The sequence below is a fragment of the Ascaphus truei genome, chromosome 4, assembly GCF_040206685.1.
Source record: "Ascaphus truei isolate aAscTru1 chromosome 4, aAscTru1.hap1, whole genome shotgun sequence".
Taxonomy (NCBI): Eukaryota; Metazoa; Chordata; class Amphibia; order Anura; family Ascaphidae; genus Ascaphus; species Ascaphus truei.
The window spans coordinates 390,153,883-390,179,109 of record NC_134486.1 but is presented as its reverse complement, the minus strand read 5'-3'; the positions used below and the strand labels follow the sequence as shown (position 1 = coordinate 390,179,109).

General features: G+C 43.1%; 1 protein-coding gene across 1 annotated transcript; it reads left to right on the top strand.

Annotated features, from left to right (window-relative positions):
- The first annotated feature begins 9,475 nt into the window (after window positions 1–9,475).
- On the top strand, window positions 9,476–24,078 carry LOC142492438 (serotriflin-like). Its single transcript, XM_075595077.1, has 8 exons — window positions 9,476–9,481; window positions 9,872–9,994; window positions 11,737–11,859; window positions 18,139–18,229; window positions 19,622–19,767; window positions 20,039–20,133; window positions 21,279–21,367; window positions 23,884–24,078. The coding sequence occupies exons 1-8, from the start codon at window positions 9,476–9,478 to the stop codon at window positions 24,009–24,011; spliced, it is 801 nt and encodes a 266-aa protein (XP_075451192.1). The 3' UTR covers window positions 24,012–24,078.
- The last annotated feature ends 1,149 nt before the right edge of the window (window positions 24,079–25,227 follow it).

Sequence of the window (25,227 nt, the reverse complement as noted above, 5' to 3'; positions counted from 1 at the left end):
TGTGGTTGCTTAATGTGCTGATGACTGCCGGACCCCAAGGATATACAGGTAACAACCCAGGTGTGCTCCAAAATGTATTATGTTGGATGTCCCTCATAGTAATCCCTCAAGATAAAGAAAGACACATAGTGCAGACCAATAATACACAGCAAGTTTTCATGCAGTTAAAAACACTCTATTCACACTTTCAGTAGATAATACAGGCAATAAGACACAGAGCCTCTAGAAGACAAATCTCTGATATGGATGGGCTGCAAACAATGTGTGACGGCTGCTCATCGGTATCACTCTGGGAACCCCCGCTGTTGCCCACTATCATCCGTCTCCTCGCTGCGCGCTCCGGTGTGATGATAGTGAGTCACAGCAGGGGTTCCCAGAGTGGGAGAGTCACTATCTGGGGCCTTCCCTATAATACTGCACTGGGTTGACTCAGGCCTTAGCTGGGGTCAAATCTAGGCCTAGTCCAGGAAGCTACTGCTCCCTGGACACTACCTGTCTCCTCAGTGCCTCTGTCAGACTGACTCGCGGGCTCTCCACCTGTGGAGGATATCCTGTTCCTTCAGGCTGCATCCATGCAATTGGCTGGGTCAGCCCACGTAATCTCCCCCTCCCTCCCCCCCCCCCCCGAGGATTCTGGTACTCGTAGTCCCGCTTCTGTCTGTGCGGAGCCAGGCCAAGATGGCTGACACGCTATTCCTGCAAAGCATTCTGGGGATAGTAGTCGCTATTGGTTTTTGAAGCCATTTAAAGATGGCCGCCACTGCGCTTGCGCAGCAGTCTGAAACGGCCGCCACTACCTCTCTGCACTCGTGCGGAGCTCCGGCTGGGCAACCAAGCACCTCCCCCTCACCGCAGGTAAGGAGGGGGACTCTGCTACATGTATATAGTGCTTTGAGGTATCAGCGCATGTTCGGTCCTCTTTATAATTCCACATGTTTCTATTCTTTTTTTTCTCATTGAACGTAAATGTAAGAAAAAAAATATAAAGAAATGTCAGACAAATATATAGTTGACAATAAAGGCTGGATATTCTTAAGAGATTTAATTGGTTCAGCATATCTGCAGAGATTACATTGCCCACATTTAAAGAATCCCCTCGGTAATTTTTTAGTGCTATTCTTCTTTGAGCAGTACAAACTGGGTGAAACATAATTGCCAATGGTCTTCGCTTTTTTGAATACCCTTGTTGGGTTAGACATAGTATACATATCAAGGTCTGTATCTAATTTTAAAATTCCCCAATGCTTTTGTAAGATGAATCTAATCTGCTCAGCCTGTTTAGAGAACGTGATTATGAATAGTGGCAACTGGTTTGTTGCATTGTTATGGATATGTCTATTGGGTTTCCTCAGAAGTTGTTCACGATCCATTTTCAAAGCATGGTTAAATGCAACTTCCAAGTCCCCCTCTCCATAGGGGATTCTTTAAATGTGGGCAATGTAATCTCTGCAGATATGCTGAACCAATAAAATCTCTTAAGAATATCCATACCAACCATGTATACCGCATTGAGTCTTTTATGACCTGCAACACGAATTTTGTCATTTACCTATTAAGGTGTGCATGTGGGAGTGGCTATATAGGTAGGACCATCAGAGCACTTAAAGTTAGAATTACTGAGCATATTCGCAGTATCAGGAACTGTGATGATCGCTTTCCTGTAGCTAGCCACTTCAACACATGCCCCTTAGTATCAATCACTACATTTACATATAGTGCTATAGAAAACATCCCTATATATCCTAGGGGAGGACATTGGGAGGCATCATTGAATTGTAGGGAGATGTTCTGGATTTATGCCCTTGGGACATTGGCACCCAGGGGCATGAACCAGGACTGGGAACTCAAACATTTTTTTAAATAATCATCTGCTCCTAAATATATATGTCCATTTATTAGACATTAATGGTGAAGAATATACATCTATCTATACTTGCTTTATATGTCAATTAAGGCCGTTGAATATCCGTGTACAATTGGTTTTTCAAAGTCAAAAAAGTTTTTTGCATAAACTGCTGTTCCATCTGGACCTCAATATCCATTATGATTCCGATATGTTTCATATTTTTATATCATTACCTTGCATTTTACGCCTGTGTTTTGTCCGTTCATCTGACAATATTTTCAATTAATGACATATGGGGGAAATACATATCTCTCTATATAATTCATTAATATTTATGTATATAAGATTTTATAAGATTTATAGTCATTTGCAATGAGTTATGGTTTAATATCGTTTTTCAATTCTATATACTCCCTCCATTCCAGTCTATGATTTGCAGATCAATTGTTATTTGTTTTTAATATTTGCTATATATGTTGTTCTTATTTTTACCATTATTCATTTAGTTTTTTGTATTTTGTTATATTGATTTTTTTATTTTTATTTTTCCCCTTTAATAGTCTTTGTTCCCCTTCCCCTCTCTCCCTTTCCCCCCCCCACTCATTCCGCCTACTTGTTCACCCGTTCCTATACTCGATAAGGTATTTTGTTATGAGGCTTAGTATTTATGTTAGGGTACTTTGGAGTGTAACTAGGCAGCGTTGCTATCTGTGTCAGTGGAGGGGTTATGCAGGCTGGTGAGAGCAGCGCGTCACTCCCCTCCCCTCGCTACACACCTACGGCACTGAGCTTTTCTATTGGTTGAAAGTTCTGACCAATGAGATTGTACCTCGGCGATTTTCGCGCCAAAACAATGCAGCGCTGTGATGTAGGTGGGCGGGGAATATTCTATAAGACTGTAAGGGGGAATGACACGAATCAGCTCTTTGATAAAGGACAATTTTTGTCCGAAACGCGTCAGAGTGTGTGTCCCCGTTACCATGTATCTTTAATAAACATATTTTTAACCCACACCCTGCTGGTCCCCTTCTCCTACTTGCTGTGCACCGCTGCAATCCAAGGATTCCTTCTCTACATGACTTCTGAGCGTGATGCACGCACCATATGAAGCTGCCACTTGTGAGTATTGTTTTTCTCCTTAACATGGGGATTTGCTGACCGGGAACAGTGTTGCAGTGAGGATGTCCTGCTCTGCGGAGTTTTACAAGAATGATGGTATGTTAACCCCTCACTAACTCCAGCATATGGGCAGTTATATATTATAGTACAATCGCTGTATCCAAAACACTGGGTCCAATACTCTATCTTTTGGCTATAAGTGCTGCTGTCTCTACCATCATATGTGGACATTGATTTTTCAAATATGGATTTCCATAGAGTCTGAATTGCATTGAGCACTGTTATTGGGACCTGTGCCCCAAACTACCTATTAATAATTTAATACTTTTTGGGAAAAAAACTTTTTGAGATATACTTTATTATTTTCTCATTCTTTTCTATGATTTTCAAGCTCCATATTGCACCTAGAGTTTGGTATTTGCATCAAATAAAATAGAGAGCACATTTCCTATGATCAAAATGTACCAATGACATGTTAAAGGAGTTACATCTAGGTTATTGACACGATTGTTTGCCAAAATCCAAAACCCTTACTGTCCTGGAACAGGATGATGTGTTTTTTCTGCTCTCAGGTTGCCAGCGCTCCCCAGTGTAAGTTGTCACATTGTTGTCACTTTTGTAACTGCTTTCCCTCCCTGGTTTGCCTGTTGCCTAGCAACTACAGCCCAGACCCATGTTAGTTCTCCCAGTAACCCTGGTTGTATGGTTAGTTCTGACTATATCCTGTTGGACCGACTAGCATACTTCCTTTTGGATCCAGCGGTCTGTGAGTACACACCTTTTACTGCCTTTCCCATACAAGACATTATTAATTTACCTCTCCCAACATATGCCAATCACCCACAATTCCCCTCATCTGTTGTTATTGTTTGTTTTACAATAAAAGAACAGAAAGAAAGAAGGACTCCGTGTGCATCTAAAGGGAGTGAGTTAACCTGCCTGATCCTATCCCTTTGCTACAAGGTGCTAGAGGGCCAGAACAGTAAAATAATAGCATTACCACTGGGAGATTCAGAGCTACAACTACAGCTTTAAACAGCTCCACTGCTGAGGCACAAGCTGCAGTTTCATAGCTTTCTGAGAGGTTACTCACTGCACTACAGGCTGCAGAGCAGCTACGCACACAAGCAGAGCTCCTGCTTCTAAACAGTACATTGAGTGGTTCTACGATTCCAGGATGTAGCCTGTTCCCCAGTGAGTGAGGCGGGTGTCTGCCTTACGCCATCAAGGGGTAAGGAGGTGGTAACTAGTCTCAAGGGCCCCAAGACCTTGGTGGGCCTAAAGGGAATGACTGTGATGCAAGATGCGAGGGAAGATATTATGTGATGGTTATATGAGAAGTACCTCTCTTGCAAGAGATGGAATCTGGTCCTGGCCCACCAAATAAATGGTGAACGGTTCCATGTCTTTGTATTATTACTGGAAAAGGGGGATCCTACAGGGGATACTACCTGCCTCTGGCAGCTACCCTGCAGGATGGAGGTGCTGCACCTTGAAAGTATCGATATATCCTGTTGCTATTCCCAGTACAATCGCAGAGAATCAGGCTTCCTGGCCTACAGCAGGTGAGCTACACAGCACCAGAGTACACATAACAGGCAGATCTCTCGTAAGAGGGGGGAATGGGTGTTACATTTACATAGTCTGAAACTTCCAGTATATAGTTTGAGGTTTCAGACTTTTCTGTCTGCTCCAGCTTCAGCACAGTTTATTGTGAGTTTCAGACAGCTTACTTCCTCTTTTACAGTGATTGTCTTAGCCTCTGGCTGGCACTCAAAAAGTTAATGTTCTAGTGAGTGTGTTGCTCACCTCCCCTCCCCCCACTGTCCCCTGTAACGTAAGCGTTGCCATGGGAGAAGGGGGCAGAACCTCACCCCAGGACAAGGCTAACTGTGAGGCCACTGGTATCCGGGAACACGCGATTGCAGGAAAAGTAATTCTAACTGCCAGGCACCCGAGCAGAGGTGTGGGGGTTCCCCTGGTAACTGTGTGTGTGTGGTATCCTGACTGCTAATGCTGTGACTCGAAGCTAAGTATTTAAATAAATAATATTTGACTAACAATTGATGTTGATTTGTCCATTTGGGTACTCTTGGGTGATATCGACAATCCGAACAAGCATTTCTATCAGTGCATTTTGAATAAGTACTGTACTTGCTGTCAGCACATTTGGCATCGCCGGCAGGATAAGCAACCCCTGTCACAACAATAGGGTATCATAAATTCAGGTAACCTGACATGTTTTTCTTTTTACTGAAATTCTGTTTCACTAAAGCACACATAAAAATCATGAGATTAACCTATCCACGTTTGTTTATTCATATCAGGTACCCTTAGGGTACATGTGAAAATCTTTTGGTAAATCTGTTTTATTGAGAGTAACAACTCAACTTCAATAGAGCAGACAAGTATAGTATAGAAAAAAAACAGCGGTTTGCTGCCACACCGAACCTACCGATAATTAACAATAGAGAAGCTATAATTATTTACATTTAATGATAACTGGAACATTAAGACAATCAACATTCTATAAACTATGTAGACTCATAGTCGTAAAGTTTCTGAAACAATGTGCAAGAATGTCACAATGTACTTGGTGTTATATCAGTTTATAGCATTGTGTTTCAATGACCATGAAGGAGAAAAAAACAGGAAGTGCTCCATTAATTGGCCTTATATATACAGCTTTCGTGTCAGATTGGTTTATATTACTTTGATCTCTCTCCAAAGATACAAAGTGCTAAGCAGTAATCACCTGCTTCCATCATAAGGTACTGTACGAATATGTTTTAGACAATAATAGAAATGGCTTTATGCAGGCAGTATAATGTATTTCTTCCATTGTTTGTTACTTTATGTGCTCTCCAATATTGCTTGTTACCCTACATTACTGTATGTATTATTATCTGACATTGGCTTTGCTGGCTTTTGGGATTTTTAGCCCTGTGGCTTTAAGATTTATTAAGTTACAGTAAAATTATGCTTACTATACTTTAGCAGCAGAGTAGAAGAAATAAAAATGTAATCTTCAGTTCGCTCTTTCTTCCTTTATATGTATTTTGAAGGTTGAGGCTCGTGTTTATTAAATCGATCTATTCCATGACACCTAGAGTACCGACGTCAGAGAAGGTGTTTTATGCAATATCGCCACTGTGACATAGTCCAAAGATATTAGGCAGCTTTCTGCCTGGTTTTAGGTCAGAAAGTGCAGGAATAGTGCAAAATAATCCATTCCACAGCTTCCATTAACTCAGACTGGTGGATGGAAAATCCAGACCACAGTTTACAATGTGTCTAGTTCTCCCTCACCTGCTCTCCTAATCACTAAAAAATGTATTTAGAGCAGAGAGGGTTGCTTTTCAGGCTCTCTTCTTAGAGCCTGGAGGCTGGGGGTATCGATGCTCCCCTGCATCCAGTTCGGGGAGTACGCCCCCTTCAAGTATCGCAGTACCAGAAGATTTGCCTGGACACTTGGGACCGAGTTCCCCACCACGAACAGATAAGAAAAACAAATGTTTATTGCTGTGTCTAAAGACTGTATGCTGTATCTAATGACCCTAAATGAGAGGGTTTTGTTTTAAGCTGGGAAACCAGGTTAGTTGGCCCAGCAAAAGTTAGAGTGGCTGATTCTGCTGTGTAGTTAGATCCCTGAATGGGATAGGATTTCTTTATATGATTTATTTTTGTTTCTTAAAGTGACAGTGTGTGAAATATGATAACAGTGATATGAGTAAACCACTGAAGGTTAATATCTGAGTGCCTCCTACCTACACCTGTTAAAGCTGCAGTCCCTTACTGGGATGAAAATAAAGCAGACAGAAGCCTGAGTTAAACAACGTAATGCTTTGTATGATTCGGTTATTCGTATAATTAACCCTAGAAGACTGTCAGGAAGATCCCAGACAGACGTCAGCGCTACAAAAGAGGGGCGTTTGTCACACCACTTAGTAAATATGGGCCAGAATGTATACACTGCATGTTATATTCTATGTTGTAATTAGTGATCTTTCATTGGTGAGTAGATGTCGTCAATTTATTTTATAATGTGTTCTTTGAATAAGATAATATACAGTAAGAACTAATGTTTCTTTAAAAAATGGAAATGTGATACAAAATGGCTAATTATTTTGAGAATATAAAGTACTGTATTTGGGGATCTTGAACAAAATAACCAATGTGTCGGTCATGCAGGTGTTCTTATAAGTCGCTTGGTGCAAAAAATGGCCCAGTGAACAGAGTAAAGGCATGCCATTTAAACTACAAACTCTCTCATTATACTGCACCGACACACTTTATTCGAGCAAATACCCAGTATGTACCTGGCAGATACCTGGAATGCGCCGCTCCTTACCTCTGACAAGCCCCGTTGCGTTTGCCTTTCCAGCCTGGGTTCATGCCTGGCTGACGGGCGGCTGATCTGTTAAATGATAATGATTAGGATTTAATAGGCTGCAATGCTTCGCGTGTCTACCAGATGGCATAAATTCATGAATTGTAATGCAGTATATATATATATACTGTGCAGTATTGCAGCCAGTGGGAATAAAATGCTTCAATCCCTGCCTAGAAAATAACCCAATGCACTCGGGCAGAAAACAGTCAGAAACCTCAATACACCCGGGTATACCCGAATTCGAGGAACTAGCCGTGCTCGAATAAAGTGTGTCGCCAGTGTACCATGAGAAGGAAAAAAAGGCAAATAAATTAAGAATTATCAACAAGAAGTTACTGTAGACTATAACACATTTTGATTATTAAAAATATTTTTTTTGTGTGTTTTAGGAAAAATGATGCTGATTGCTTTCCTGTGTCTGTCGACCTTCATGCAGCACATTTCTGTACAGGTATGTAATAAACACATGACTGGTTTCTCAACTGACCCTTAGCCTTGTGTTTATATCACCCCACATGCCTACTTCTCTTTAACTTCTACACACAAAACACCAAAACAAAATTGTAGGTGAGAATGGCCATAGCTTTAATCCATAATCTTTTACAAAGGTTTAGAGAACCATGCCAGCACCAATATTTAAACATTTCAATACTGAAACATTAATCCATAACATACAAACAAGTAGCATGCTTGCAATAGGCATCTCATTGCATAAAACAATTACCATCCACGTAACCTTTAGTCTAATAGTTTAAGGGAGGTTAGAAAGATGTTACATCCTGTTCAGATCTGAGAACATCAAATTATTTTACTTCCTCGCATCTCATTTCCCCTTTGTGCTTCATCCTTCTTCCTCACCTTTCTCCTCCTTACTCAACCTCATGTTCTTCACTTCTCTAGCCACTTTTGATCTGTAACAGATGTGTGCATAGGTACATTAATGGAGACCGATTACGGTGAAATAAAAACCTGGCTTTATTGAGCCTGTTCCTTTTACAAGGCAAAGCATACAAAAATAAACAAACACCTATCCCCATTTAAGGGCTAACTCACTTCCCATTCCCTCTCTATAAGACAGGGAGGAAATGCCCCTCTCCAGCCTATCATTCCAAAATCTCAAAAGGTACCTCTCTGCAGGTGGCCCTTCAAGTCAGTCTCTGGTTCTTGATGGATGGGTGTTTGTTGAGGGTCCAGCCTCTGGTAGGTTCCTGGGTTTGCTGCACCCTGGAAGAGAGGGCTGTTCCCTTGGTGTCTTGTTATCAGCACACAGTATCCTGTGTGCTCAAGAGAGTCTCTCTGCTCAGTCCTCTTTCTCTGTCAGCACCCCCAGGAGGAGTTCTAATTAGCCAACTGGAGTCTGGTTAATTGCTTGGCTGAAATTAACCAGCTCCCTGCAGGATTTAGAGGCAGTTTTTCTTAAACAGGGATAAGTCCCTGTTACATTCCTCCCCTGTTTGTGGAAAGCTTGGGCTTACCACGGCTAAAGCCCAACCTTCTACTCTCACTCGGGATATCCCTGCGGCTCGAATGAGAATGGATGGAGGATGAGAACCCTCAGTCCTGCTGGGATTGGAGCCCTTTCTCCAGGTTAGTAGTGTCTCCTCCAAAAGGTGCTTGATATCAGCACTCCTCAGTTGCTTGAGGAAGACTTTTTCAAAGCACAGTTTTTCTTCTCACCGCTTGTTCATGTGTTTTCCCTTGCATCGGGTGATCCTTTCTTCCCTGAATTTAGGATGACCACCTGCATCGGGTTCTGTAGCCATCTCTCTGCTCAGTCCTCTTTCTCCTCTGTCAGCACCCTCTTTAGGTAAGGAATATCTTGGCATTTTTCCCCCAGGAGGCTTTTTTAGAGATCTAATTAGCCAGCTGGTCTGGTTAATTGCCTGGCTGCAATTAACCAGCTCCCTGCTGGATTTAAAGGCAGTTTTTCTTAAACAAGTATAAGTCCCAGTTACATGATCCATCATTGAATTCCCCTGAATGTACTTTTTATAGTCCTGGCTGTAGGTCATTCTTGTGCTAATGTCTCCAGGTTTTTCATTAACTAGTTTTACAGTGGATTGTTATCATCATTGATTTATATTATAATACTCTACAATGCACTGCAGCTCAGTATGATGGACGTGAGAGGCAATAAGATAAATTAATATAGATTAAAAACATAACAATACAGTATATATCACAAACAAAATGTACACATGCTGATACAAAATATATTTTATTTGAATTTAATACAATATTGACATTAGCAACAATATGTTATCCAGTCTTAGAAGTATACTTTTTTCTACGTGCCTTTAAATTTTAATCTAGAGTGAATACAAATGGGACATGGAATGTTTCTGAGTTTCTTATATAGCTGCATATGTAATTTCTTGAATTTGAAGCAATACCAGAAGAAGACATTATGATTACTTTTAAGGAAGGCATTTACAGAAACACAAGATTGTTTAAAAAAAAAAAAATTAAAAAAAAGCATTACATGGTTTATAACATCTGTATTTTATTTAAAGGGTGAAGCATATTTGGGACCATTGTTAATTGAATATACAAATGTGAAAAGTAGAAGTGCTGGAAGTTCTAGATCTTCCTCTGGAAGACCAGTGTCTATTCCTACTGAAAACATCCTGAACATGGTGAGAGTCTCTATGTGAAACATTGTGTATACCGAGAAGTCTATATTAAATAATACAAATAATATTAAAGACATACTGGATGCTACATTAATACTTGTTCTAATATATTACATACATACATATATATATATATATATATATATATATATATATATATATATATATATATTCACACACAGATGCAGCGGCCATAATTTTACGAAATCACACGTTTTATACCTCGGAATACCCATGGTATGGCGCGGGATTTCTTCCAACCGTACCGCCTTAAGACGCGAGTGCAGAAAATGGAATTTTAGTGTTCTGGCTTTTAAATACCTGAAATTACACAGCAGCACAGTACTGTACCCATTACAATTCATTCATTTCATTGCATTTAATTGCACACAATCCATAAAATTCAAACAAAGCAACCACGATAAACGCATGTGCCTGGGGTGATTGGCCAAGTTCATGCCGCATGGAGTACAGCAACGCACACGAAAAACGGCGCTGTGATGCCTTAAAATAACGGCCGCTGCATCTGTATATATATATATATATACACACACACAAACATTAACTTTTTTTGTGGTTTAAAGTGAATTGATAAATATGAAATCTGAACTTACTCTTCCTGTACATGACAAAAATTACAGTTAAATTAATAATCGCTTATACGAACATGTTTTAAGAGCCAGATAAACTGTACAAAATATTAGACATTTGTACTAATGATTTTACTGTATGTTTAACTGTTTTTTATGTAATGAATGTCACCTACAGTAATATTTTATTTGAGAGATTAGAGGTATCTAAAAATGGTATAGATGTAGAAAATGTTTCTTCCCCCATTAAGTCTAATGTAGTTAACACAAGAAATAACGCAGAAAATATTACATGCATTACAGAGAACGCACAAGTTACCAATATTTATCATGGATCCGTGGTGTTTCTTGGTGTTCCTTTCTTGGATGGATTTGTCACCATCTACTGTCCCTGTAGTCAAGTGAAAATAATGCAATATTTCATTACCTGAATTCAAAATCCTTTAATGCAATAGGAAATTAGTGGTGTAGGTACTGTATAATATCCTTTTAATCAAAAAGGTAAATAAAATTCAGTATTTGGCAGCAGGAAAAAAAAGAATCATGAATCAATTTATTTTTCAAAAGGCATTTTTTCCAAGGCTAACATTCACGCATTTACATGCATCCTTGAATTTTAGCTGCTGGAAATCCTATTAGTTATTTACTGGCAATAACTTACGAAGATGATTACAGTAGAAGAAGAAAATAATTTGTACAAAATAATAATGTATCATTATTTACATAGACATTTATAGGACAGTACTATTCTGGCTAGGAACATGAAGAAACCGATTCACTTATAATCACACTGATATATGCAAATTAGAGACAGCAAGTACTGTACAGGTAAATGTAGTCAAGGAACTACTGTATGTCACCCCTCCTTTATACAGTTTCATCAGGGAGAGTTTTATTATAATTTGGGAAGAGTAAAGAACGCTTAAAATGATACATGATTTCATTGCAATCCTTGGTGCAAGTCAATAATTATTGCTGCATTATCAATTTATCTCACTGTCTCCTCGAATACAGAAGCTGAATGATAAAAACAAAGTATTATCGTTATGAAAAATATATACTGTATTTAACATATGTGCAGTTGATTGTATAACATTTTAACGTCATCTGTAATCTTAGTATGTATGTTTTGACATTGTTGTATTTTCTTTTCAGGCCGGAGTACCATTTTCCACCCTGCTAACTAATAATAATGTAACTGTAAAAAATATTATCGTTGATACACACAATATCTTAAGAAGTCAAGTGAATCCACCTGCCAGTAACATGCTGAAAATGGTAAGACTTTCTAATAAAAGAATTACATACAGTAAGCAATAAATATTGTCGCACAATGTACATTCAGATTCTCCTGATTTAATACTATCTCCTTCCACATTACGTTTGGAAGTACTATCATACACCCAGTAGCACAAGCACGCTACCTAGGGGTCACACTCGACTCCTCTCTCACTTTCTCCTCTCACATTCAAAAGGTAGCTAAAACCTGATATTTTTTCCTCCGTAATATTACAAGGATACGCCCTTTCCTCTGTTGCTCGACTGCTAAAACTCTGACACAGACCCTCATTCTCTCCCATCTCGATAACTGTAACCTCCTACTGTCCGGCCTTCCTGCATCTCACCTCTCGCCCCTACAATCTATCCTAAACGTTGCTGCCATAATCACTATACTCTTTCTGAAATCTGTCTCAGCGCCTCCACTGCTGAAATCCCTCCTATCAAATCCTGTATCACACACTCAATCCTCCTCCTCACTCTTAAAGCTTTAAACTCTTCTGCTCCTCCTTACATCCCTAATTTCTTGTGTAGCGGTCATGTAAAATGGCTACAGTCATCTCTCCTGCTGACAGTAAGGCCTGGTAAGTTGTGGGCATGCCAGCAGTAATTATGGAGGTTTGCCCTCACACCCTGGTGAGGTGCCCTGTGTATGGATGGGAGTGGTCACAGGTTCTGACTCCATGGTTAGTGATGTCAGAGGTGTGTCAGCTTCCAGAGTGTACATAAGGCACAGCACTGTGTCTAAAAGTTAGTCCTGCGTGGTTCTGAGTAGCCTGCCAGAGTTCTGAGAGGAGTAAAAGTTATGTTATAGTAGCTGAATAGGAAGACTGTGTCCAGGGACCTGGCACAGGGTAAGACATCCCTGCGGGGATAGGGAATCCCTATTAAAGGAGAATTACACCTTTCAAAGGGGAGCACTGAATGATTATGAGTGGCTAGAGAAACTACTGCGAGGGGCAGCTAGCCCACCTCAAGCAATAAAGATGCTCTTAATTACAAACCCTCTCGTGTACATGTGTGGAGTGATTGTACAGAGAGGAGCACCACAGAGGAGTTCCTCGCCAGGACCATCCCCAAGTGACCGAAGGGACCCTGATGAGGTGGAGGCGCTGCACTGGAACTAGGTAGGACTCAGCACACTACCTCAGCTGCCTGTCTGGACGGGTTCTCCCCACACACCATCATGCGGGAGACTCAGGAGTCCTGTTGCCAACAGGTGCACCACCAGACACTATCACACTGTAATGGGGACTGGTTAGACCACAGGGGCCAATGTGAGATTGGGTGGGTCAGGCCGGTTCACAAAACCCGTTACATTTGGAGGCGCTGCTGAGATCAGATCTGTCAACAGGACAGGCTCTAGCTAGGCACACTGGGAAACAGGGAGAGTGTCTGCTGTCACTCTGTGCTGCGTAGGGACGGACCTAGGGGTGGTCAGGGGCTGACAGGGTATTGTCAGTTCGCAGGGACGACCTAGGGGCCTGAAAGGAGTGAGGGGTTTGGAGCCGGGCTATATCTGACCGAGTCACTTTGAGGTAGTGCTAGTTGGTAGGACGCCAGAAGGGATAGCCTGTTAACGTGGTCAGGAATCCTGGAGAGGGTCTGCGCTAGGCTGACCAAGAGAGGTAGACGCCCCAAGTACTGCATGGCAGAGCCAGAGTACTCTAGCCCATTCCAGACACTTACCATAGGGAGCACAGACTGGGAGGAAGGAGTTACAGCAGACACTGAGAGAGTGAGCCTAGCCTGAGGTAGTGCAACATGAGTCCAGCCTAGATCAGGTACACATGTGGTGGTGCATCTGAGCAAATCTTTATTGTACTGGTGTGGTGGCTGCCCCGCAGAGCGGAGCCCCATGTACGATAATTGGTACGAGAGCGTGACAACCCAAGGAATGGAGGATCCGCGTGGTGCGGAGAGCCCAAAATGGCGACCAGAGGCTGATGGGGAAGGCACCCGTGGCGTGCGCCCCACTGAAGAGCAAACTGTCGCTGAGCTGTCTCTAACTAATCTGCTCTGGAGTGGAGCGAAGGCTGTGGCTGCCCCGTTTTTGTCCTGTCTGGGACACCGAGGTGCCAACCTTGAAGAGTGTGAGGACATTGTGATAACTGGGGGGGAACCCAGCGAGGAAAGCAAACAAACTGACATTTCGGGCTTAAAAGCTATCCAAAATGGCGGTTCCCGCTTGCTAGGGAGACCGCGTGGGCCAGTGGCAGAGAAATTGGCTGATCCAAGACTTGCAAAAAGCTGGCCGGGAATGGCGCGAACAGCAGAGCCCCGCCCTGATGGGGGGCATGGCGCGAAAGCTATGGCTGCGCCTTCATGGACAGTGACTCACTCGGCCCCTGTGCTGAGTCAACCGCTTAGTCTATGGGACCCTCCCCTGATTTCCACCAGGGGGAGTGACTTTCAACTATGGCCTGTGGGAATGCACCCACTGGGCCCAGGGACTGATATCCAGACGGCGCCACTACAAGAAGTAGTTCCGGCCGCGGAGGTAACGTGCAAAAAGGAGGGATATTTTGCACGAAAGGCGGCTGCCAGGAGAAGGCGGGAACTAGCCGCGGGCAAAGAATCCCACTCTGATGAGGAAATTGGCGCGAAGACACAGACCGCGCCCACCAGGACTGAGAAAGGCGCGGCCTTAATCAAGGGGCATGCTATTCCCCTGTGGGATCCGCCCATAATTGCAACCCCTGGGGGCGGGTTCCAGCTATGCCAGCGGAAGGAGGAGCCGAAGCAGGAAGTGGCTGGCCCAGAAGCTTCTACCAGTCAGTTGCGAGGAACCACTGACCTGGAGAGACCCATACAGAAAGTGGTCCCTACTAAAAGAATGGCCTGCTCCTCCACTGTGGGCACTATGGTCTCCACCCAGCCCTACTCGGTACCCGGCGGGGTACTGGTAGTCAGGGTGGCCAACACCGAGACAGTGGTCGGGCTCTGCCTTCAATGCGGACTGCCCGGAGGCATTGTTAACACAGCGGCACGCTGCCCACAATGCGGGACATTATACTTGTGGCCAATGCCGACGTTCATTCCGATCCAATCTGCTGACCCCCCGGGGGATACGGCTAGGCGTTCCGCCGAGTCCCCTGGTGCACTGTGGATCAGTCGTGCAAGTCCCGGAGAAAGGGGACTGGAGTCGATTAAATCGGCTGGGTCAGTAGCAACCGAGACGGTCGGGTCACTCCCCGACTGCACTGAAAAGAGACTATCGCCCCGATCGGTGACCCCTAAGTCGGGGAAGGGAGACTACTCGGATGAGGATCTCCGCGAGCTAGCGGAGGTGAAATCGAGGCCCAGGACAGAACCGGGGAGGACGACACCCCGTGGCGTGAGTAGCAGCCTGGAAAGCAGGGCGTCCCCCGCAGATCGGCGAGCCGAGAGACGGAGTCCCTCCGCCCCAGGATATGGTGGCGACGGGCGAGAGACGCCTACACCCCTGCGGAATGGTAAGAGAAAGCCACTTACTTACCTTGCTCCGGTATACGGTGTAGCGGAAACAAGGCCGTGCCAGGCCCAAGACGCACGTGCGGAGAAGATACCACTTCCGGTGGAGACGACGGCGGAGCTTCCGGATGTCGTCATCGAGGAAGAGATCCCGCATGGAGGTCCAACCCAAGATGGCGGCGCTTCCGGTTCCGGTGAGGACATCATTTCCGGTGGCGACGGCGGAACAGACGGGAAGGATGCAGCGACGCTTCGGCGATCGGGTGAAGGTCCCCGATCACCTCAAAGGCCCAAGAGCTGGATGGGTGAACCGCAGACTGAGGAGGGTGAGCTATCCTCCTTGGATCAGTCCATGGACAGCCGGGAACGGGTCGTAGTCCCGTGGCGTATACCCTCTTGCCCTTACGCCCAACCCCACGCCCTAGGTAAAACCCCTGCCCCCATCACCTGTTCCACGGGATCCCCGCCTAGCCTGGAACTTGTGGACGTACCTTTGGGGGGGGGAGGAGAGACGGACTGGGGAAAGACAGCGCAGTTGCGCTACAGAGGGCATTTCTCGGGGAGGGGGAGAATTAGGTAAGGCCGCGGTAGGCCGGTGGTTGCCTCCTGCGACCAATAAAACAGAGGACAAGGCCCTGGGATCATCACGGTGGTCCGTACCACGGTCGGCACGGACATCGGGGGTATTCTCATGGGGGGATGCGGAAGAGAGTAACTCAGGGGATTCACACAGGTTCAAGGAACACCGTCGGTGGGCCCCACTCTTTGAAGGTTATGTGGCCTGGATGGATCGTACGCGATTCCTTATCCGAAGGGAGGATGTAGTTGATTTTTGGTGGGCCGAGGGAGAATTCACCCCTGAGCAGCGAGATAGGGAGCTGCAGGAGCGGTGGTTTAAGATTGAGCGCAGGGAGATAGAGCCCATGGGTCCCGACACACTGTCCGATCCTGTGGATCCTGACGAACCCCTATCATGGGTGCTACCTGGGAGGGCAGGTAGGGCTGACCTGACCAGGATCAGTAGAGCAGAACGGGCAATAATGGCTCGATATAAGTCTTCCCACGGGTTGGAGTACCCTTATGTCCCTGAACCCCTCATGGAGGAGATAGAAGAGAACAGAGAAAGGTGGCTTAGGGAAACCATCGAGATGTACCTGGTCAGTAAGGGGAGTGAAGTTACCGGAAGGAGGGCAGAGGACAGAATAGATCACCTGATGCGAGTGTGGAGTATAGGGAGGAATATACACAAACACAGGGTGACCTATAGGCCCGAGAGGGGACTGCCTAGGCACTATCATGTCACGGTCCTGGACATGGGTGGTAGAGAGGTTAGAAAACCTGACCCGAGTCACTACTATTAGGGGGTACTAAGGCATTATGCGGGCTCGTGGCTGCTGGTCGGGGCGGGCTTGGCGAGATGTCACTGTGGTCATTTTTCTGTTATATAGTACGATCTGTGTGATGTTAACAATTATGTGTTATGTGTTACAGTGCTTCCTGGAAGAAGGTATGCAAATTTAGGTCCCAGCGAGGACGATGGGATTCACCAGGGGGAGAATGTAGCGGACATGTAAAATGGCTACAGTCATCTCTCCTGCTGACAGTAAGGCCTGGTAAGTTGTGGGCATGCCAGCAGTAATTATGGAGGTTTGCCCTCACACCCTGGTGAGGTGCCCTGTGTATGGATGGGAGTGGTCACAGGTTCTGACTCCATGGTTAGTGATGTCAGAAGTGTGTCAGCTTCCAGAGTGTACATAAGGCACAGCACTGTGTCTAAAAGTTAGTCCTGCGTGGTTCTGAGTAGCCTGCCAGAGTTCTGAGAGGAGTAAAAGTTATGTTATAGTAGCTGAATAGGAAGACTGTGTCCAGGGACCTGGCACAGGGTAAGACATCCCTGCGGGGATAGGGAATCCCTATTAAAGGAGAATTACACCTTTCAAAGGGGAGCACTGAATGATTATGAGTGGCTAGAGAAACTACTGCGAGGGGCAGCTAGCCCACCTCAAGCAATAAAGATGCTCTTAATTACAAACCCTCTCGTGTACATGTGTGGAGTGATTGTACAGAGAGGAGCACCACAGAGGAGTTCCTCGCCAGGACCATCCCCAAGTGACCGAAGGGACCCTGATGAGGTGGAGGCGCTGCACTGGAACTAGGTAGGACTCAGCACACTACCTCAGCTGCCTGTCTGGACGGGTTCTCCCCACACACCATCATGCGGGAGACTCAGGAGTCCTGTTGCCAACAGGTGCACCACCAGACACTATCACACTGTAATGGGGACTGGTTAGACCACAGGGGCCAATGTGAGATTGGGTGGGTCAGGCCGGTTCACAAAACCCGTTACACTTGCTATACACCATCCTGACTTGCATTCTGCTCAAGGATGTCTTCTCTCTACCCCTTTTGTATCTAAAGCCCTCTCCCACCTTAAGCCTTTCTCATGGACCGCTCCACACCCCTGGAATGCCCTTCCCCTCAAAATCCGACTAGCACCCTCTTTATCCACATTTACGACCCACCTCAAAACACAACTGCTTAACATAGCATATGAGTAGCTCCGTGGGTGATAGTTTACACCTCATACATTAACCTTGGCCCCCTGCAGACGCACTTACCAGAACAGTGCAGTGATTCCTTTTCCAAAATGTTACTTTTATGTCTGAATCACTTCTTCCCATCATGTGCTATTTGTATTATTTGTTATTTACAGTACATGATTGTCACATGTATTACTGCTGTGAAGACCTTTGCAAAATATAGGCGTTCATTAGGAAGTAAGCTGATTATATAGCGTGTGTTAATAATGAACTTTCCTCTTCCTAGAGGTGGAATGACGAAGCTGCAAAAACAGCGGAACGTTGGGCAAATACATGCAACGCATTTCACAGTCCTAAGGAGCTCCGACAAATCACAGGTGAGTGAAGGCGTGTTCCATAGACAATGACATCATGGATATGTAGTTCAAAGTTCAAAGTAGAATGCACACACTCCTTCACAGCTTTAAAACACCATAGAGTAGATCTGAAAATTCAGAAAAATGCATTATTTTTACAAGCTTACTAACTATGGGACTAAATAACGCAATAACTTATTTTATTGCAGAGTTAGGTGTGTGCTAAACTTAATGCCAGGATCACTAACTAGAATCTAACTACATGTGCAAGAGTGTTACATTTCAAGAAACTATATTATGTCAAATGAGCGTGCAAACGTACAGTATGCAAATCAAATCAATAAAGTCTCTACGTATTTACACGCTACTCGCTAAACTCGCGATGTTTAACTACCGCCAACAAAATTGCCAATTCTTATCACCTACACCAGACTGGTTTTATTCCAAACTCTTCTGCAAGTACTGCCATGTCATTCTGTGTATGCAAATTAGATTGAACATCATAATCTGTTTAAGAATACGTCCTTCTTAGTAAAAACTGTGAAATTCCTAAACATATCACTACAATCACTATTTTTATAGCACTCATTTGTAACTCAGTAAAACTTGGAATGTGAATATATGATAATCATTATATTATCATGTTTATTATTCTTATTATTATTATTATTATAGGAAACCTGTCTGTTTAGGAATTTTTAAACATATTTCATAGGCAAAGCTTACTGTTTAAAAAATGGGCTGATACTTTCACCAAAAAATGGAAAAGGCCAAACTAAGCGGGTTATCTAGACCAGTGGTGCACAAACTGGTGGGCACGCCCCGAGATTGTCTACGGTGGATGCAGGGTTTACAGAGGCCCCGCGTGCTTCCCGAAGGCAATTACATTAAGTGCCAGGGAAGCGGCGAAGGCCTCTGTAAACTGCACTTACCTTGGCTCAGAAGGCTTCTGGAGATGCGTCGCCATGGCAACGCGGCGTCAAATGACGCCGTACGGTCATGTGTCATAAATGGCAATTTTTTGGAGGTAGTCCAACATCGTGAGTTTAGTGAGTAGCGTGTAAATAGGAAGAGACTTTATTTATTTGATTTGCTTGATGCCCAGACGCCGGAACAGAGGTAAGGAGCGGGGCGCACAGAGAGGGGAACAGCCGGCAGGGGGGCGCAGGGAAAAATAGATTGCGCTCCCCTGACCTAGACACCATAATTAGGGTGATATTACTTCGATTCTTACTGTCCCAAATCTTAGGGTTTTCATCTTACTTAGCAAAATCTTAGTTCTTTAAGTTGAGGAATATGCACTTTTTCTAAAATGTTCATATATTTGTTTTGGCTTACAAAATAAATATGTATATTGTGAATGCATGGGTTAAGTAATGTAATTCAACCTTTTTGTGTATGTGTGTGTTTTAGATTTCAGTTGTGGTGAAAATCTATTCATGTCCACGTTTAAGGCCTCCTGGAAGGATGTAATTGAATCATTTTACAGTGAAGTGGTAGATTTTGAATATGGAAAGGGAGCCAAGATACCTGGGCAAGAAATTGGACATTACACCCAGGTACGTCTTTTTTATTTTATTATAAGCCTCCACAAAGCAATTGTAAAACAAAAATAACTTCCTCTTTTTTGGCAACTTGGGCCATTGGGAATTTAAAGGAAATTCAGATTGGAAAATGTACTAAAAACACAAACATAGGAACTTTCTCAATAAAAATGCTCTCTTCTTTTATCTCTACGTATAATGTATAGTTAGGTAGAAATGTTATAAAAACAGAATTATTTGTTTTACTTAACGTACAATTTGAAAACATTGCTATTTATGCTTCCAGGTTGTGTGGTTTCGATCATTCCAGGTTGGATGTTCTGTCGTCTTCTGTCCTGAAAGTCAATATCAGTACCTCTATGTCTGTCACTACTGCCCACCGTACGTATTAACCAAGAACTGCATTAAGTAACATTTCCTTTTCTATACTGTACCTTACTGTGCCTTAAGCTAACTAATACTTTTATGTGCTTATACTGCATGTTATAATCCTTTATTGTTACAGTATTCTTTAGAATATCTATGATAGAAGGACATGTTCATTAAAGGTTCAGTCCCTTCAGGACCCAAATGAACCAGAGGCCGTGACACACTAAAGGGTTTCAATCTGTGTGACTGAGACATTTGTAGTTAACAAATCAGACACAGATACTACAAGTATATATTTTACATTTACTTTGTGCACGTGGTAAAGTGAGACAGAAGAGTAAGACGGCCCCTTGTGCTGAATACTAGTCCCGCCCTTATCTTTCTCCACACTCCTTCCTGCTTCTTATCTGTATTAATCAGGGACAGGGAGAGCTAAGGGCAGAGGAAACACTTGACTTGACAAGCACTCCCCCATTCAGAGTCCCCATTCTAAAAAAAATATTGCTTATACAGTACTTTTCAACGCAATTAAAAAAAACATCTGATTGTTTAAAGCATTATATTTGTTTAATGCAAATGAGTAGAACTGCTTTGCCACCATAGTCTCTCAAGTGTGTGAACCCTATTTAAATTCCCTGTGTCAACTCCTTCTGACCTTGAGCAAGTCACTTTATCTCATTGGGTTATTCTGTTCTATACCAAAAGTATTTGAATATTTTAAACTCATTGAGGCATGGACTTGTTATGGAAAAAATGCAATGTACAGGGCAGTGCATATTGCAGTTTTAAATTAGAAAATATATTTATTTTTAAGGAAGACAATGACAGAAAAGTGTATTTTGGAAGAGAGATTGCACATTTACATGTCAATGTTATGCCCATTCTGAACTTCTGCTCATTTTATTTCACAGTCAAACTATTTGTGTTAAACAGGCAATCTTTATACAGTACATCTCTGATTTTGACATACAAATATTTCCACTTTAACAGTGTAAACTAGCTATTTCTATTATAGTATATTTTGTGTAACTATGCCCTAAGTTATGTCATTGGGCTAGAAATTTATTAATAACACTGCCGCTGTTCTTATAAAACATTTCTTTTATTCTGAAGACAAATACATTTTGTTGACTAATTTTTTTTTTTTACAATTTTAGTGGAAATAATGTAGATTCCATGGGCTATCCTTACAAAGCTGGACCTGCTTGTGGCGACTGTCCAAATTCATGTGATAATGGTCTATGCAGTAAGTTCAATTATTGTTTTAATATTAAAAAAAAACTTGAACATTTTGGGAACTGTAAGAGACGTGCAGAGGTACAACCAGGGAGACGTATTTGGGGCAAATAAATCATGACTTTTATTCAGTCTGTAGCTCTAAACAATACAGATTTAAAGAGGCAACCAAATAAACAAACAGCCTATCCCTTTGTAAGGGCTAACTCACTCTCCCAGTACCTATCTGCAGGGCTGGGAGGATAGGCCTCTTTCCAAACTATGACCCTATGAAGTCTAAAGAGGTACCTGTAAGCATGGGCTCTGTCAGTCTTTGGGTTGGGTCCATTGGGGGCCACCTTTTCGTGGATTCCAGGGTCCGCTGTGCCCTAAATATAGAGGGTCTGGTTTCTGGGTATCTTGCTGGCAGCACAGTGCTTCTGTACTCAAAACAACTGTTCCGGTGAGTCTCTTGCTGGCAGCACAGTGCCCCTGTCCTGACCTGCAGTTTAAGCAGGAGGCTTTTCTACCAGTCTGATGAGCCAGGTGGAGACTAGTTAATTGTCTCTACAGTAGCTGCAATTAACCAGCTCCCTGCTAGATCCCTCAGACCAATACAGGCTTTCTATTGAAACCTTTTTAAAAAGGGAGTTAAGGCCCTGTCAGGAACCAAAAGGTTTGCGTCCCCAAGTGCCATAAAGCTTCCAACTCCGGGCCATTTGATCATTAGTATAGTGACTGCGATTTGCCTCAATGTCAGGAGCAGAAGGGGAAGTCCTCCTCCAATTCCATGCTGATCGCAATCTCAGCTCACTGAGAACTGAGGTCACAGTCTCCCCTAGAAACAAGAAAAACATCAATGACGTTGGGGCAAAGTCATAAAGCCCCTAGAGTGCCACTTAATATGCCCCTATATTATAACACTCAAGTGTTAATTATCCTGTGCCAAACCCCATTAATTTTACAAACAAAAAAACATTGGAATCACATCTGGCTGCTTCATGGACGTTCTATAGATGGAGCAGGCCTCACTCTTCCCCCAGATACTGACATAATTACTATAACTAACATTCCTGCAGCAGGAGCATAAACCGCGGATTGCCCGGCTGCAGGTAAGAAAGCAGTGCACAGCCAGTAAGCTAACAACATTCTCATTAACACAAATATTAGTTTGGCTACATCTGTACCTCAAGAAAAGCTTCAGAATATCACATATTTTTTAAAGTGTTCATTGATAATGTTGTTGCAGAGTACTGCAGAATACCCCGCATGCCTCACAAAGGGAGCAGATAAGCTCGCTACATCTCTCTTCTTCTTTCTAACCATAGGACATGTAGTCTGAATTACATTCTGGGTCAACGTTTGGATATTTTCCTATTCTGGTGTAAATATCCTATTTATATAGTGCCATCCATGTACATAGGGCTTCACAGCAGTAATAGGATCAATAACATAATATGGGGTATCATACTGTACATAATGGGAATAAGCACTTCAAACACAAAGTAAACATTAGGGGGGGGGGATCCCTCCCCCAAAGAGTTTACAATCTAAGTGGTATACCTGTAGAATGTTTTATTATATACTATTATTAGCTTGTATAATATTATATTATATATATATGTAACAGTGTTTCTGGACCCACCCAATCTCAGATTGGCCCCTGTGGTCTAACTGGTCCCCATTACATGTCTGTATGTTGTGGTGCACCTGCTGGCTTACAGGACTCCTGAGTCTCCCCCTGGGTTGGTATGGGGATATAAGCAAGACAGGCATCTGAGGTAGTGGGGATTGAGTGCTATTCACATCTGATGCAGCGCCTCCACCTCATCAGGATCTCTGCGTCCGCAGGGGGATGTATCTGATGAGGAACTCCTTCTTGGTGCCTTCCTCTGCTGAGTAACTCCACACTCACACATGAGGGTTTCGGTGAATAAGGGCATCTTTATTGTCATCATAGGCAGACTGCCCCTCATAGCGGTCATACTCAGCCGCTCATTCCTTTGCTGCACATCCCTTCAGAAGGTCCTTCCCTCCCAATGGAGCTTGGTCACCTCTCCCCTCAGGGAGATCACCACCTGTGTCAGGTCCCTGATTACAGTGCAGATACTAATTGGTATATCTGACAGCCTTAACTGCTGCAGACCTCCAGAACTGAATCATAACTGATTAGCACTCTCCAACACTATAGAATCTCTGGATTAGCACACTAACTTTTGGCAGTACTGTGTCTTATATAGACTCAGAAAACAGCCACACCTCTTGTGTCACTAACAGTGGACACAGAGTATGTTACCACTCCCCTTGTGTACATATGACACCTCACCAGGGTGTGAGGGCAAGCCTCCATGATTGATGCTGGCAATCCTGCATACTTACCAGGTTTACTGCCAGCATGAGAAAGAACTGTATACCATTTTTATACATGGCTACATATAATATGTCACATGCCCAAAAAACAACTTGATGAACTGTACCATGTACCTATTGTTAAAGCATAGTTGGAATCGTTTGACTTACTGTAGCTTTATCTGTGATTCATTTCAGCCAACTACTGCCCACGTCAAGATTGGTATTCGAATTGCATTGACTTTATGACGGACAATACGTGTGCTGATGATGTGGAGAAAGACTGCCCCGCTATGTGCAACTGCAATAATAATGAAATAAAATAACTTCCGTATAGTGCTGCATTGCTATGTTCTCACCACAAGCTGTAAATATAACTTATCCTGTTATTTAACTGCCTATTTAATGTAATTAAATGAATATGTTGTGCAATAAATAACTAAATCAATATTGTAAATTATGCTAAATAATATTATATTTCAATAACTTGTTTTATAAATATGTTGCGTATTAAGAAATCGAAGGAGAAACAGGTGCGCAAATCACATCAGGACATGTAAAAGAAAGTAGAAACACAAAATAGTGCAATGTTGTCTATTCCAACAAGATAGCTTCAATGCTGGAAGTTCTATAAAATTTGCACTCACGTGTTTAACGTGAAGGGAAAGCGTTGTGGTTGTTCAAAGTTACCAACTTATGTCTCCAGACAGGTACTCCAGATCCACATAGAGAGGGGGAAATTCCATATACAAATAAAGGGGGAAAGCAAAATAGTATAGTACTGTTTTTAATGTTTAAAACACAAAGTATTCCACTTACTTAAGTGCCTTTGTTTGTGAGCATTCAGACCACATTGGGTCATAGGGTCAGACAAGATATTCACAGCAACAGCATCCGCTCCACGGCCGTCACAGCAGGTACTGGCCTGATTAAAGTTGTCCTCCACTCTAGATGTCATCAACAAGAGCTCCTTTAGTGGTCACTGATATCACCCAACACGTGTTTCCACTGCAAAGTCTTCATCAGGGGGTAATCTAACTTCCCTCTCTGTATCCCTCCCTTAAATAGTCTCCCCGCATTAATTTTCAAAATTTGCGAGGCATCATCACGTCACGCGATGCATCACGTGACGCGTCGTCATGCAACCATTTGCATATTCATATCTATCAATGCTCTGTAAAGCTCAGTGGCATTCTTGCCAACCATTGCCCTATATTAGGTATATTGGTCCACCATCTTGTGGTTGGACTCGAGAACGTCCCGCGTGACATCATTACGTTACATTATACACGCGATGCGTGACGCATCATAACGCGATCTTCAATGCCCTAAACTTTATTGAGCATGGACAAAACACTGCTGATGAACTTCCAAATACACGTCAATAAGGTTTTCACAGCACAAGGTAATAGGTTAAGATAGCGGAACGTCATTAATGACGTCATCTTGCATCGTAACATAGCACCTTAATACTAATATCAACAATTAGAACATATAAAAGTAGGTGGTTTATACTTCCCACTATACACATTTAATAATATA

Bases quoted from the DNA above. Each gene is read 5' to 3' on its own strand.
- LOC142492438 (XM_075595077.1), top strand. The intron at 11,860-18,138 runs GTAAGACTTTCT...TCCTCTTCCTAG, and splicing joins CCAGTAACATGCTGAAAATG to AGGTGGAATGACGAAGCTGC. The intron at 18,230-19,621 runs GTGAGTGAAGGC...TGTGTGTTTTAG, and splicing joins GGAGCTCCGACAAATCACAG to ATTTCAGTTGTGGTGAAAAT.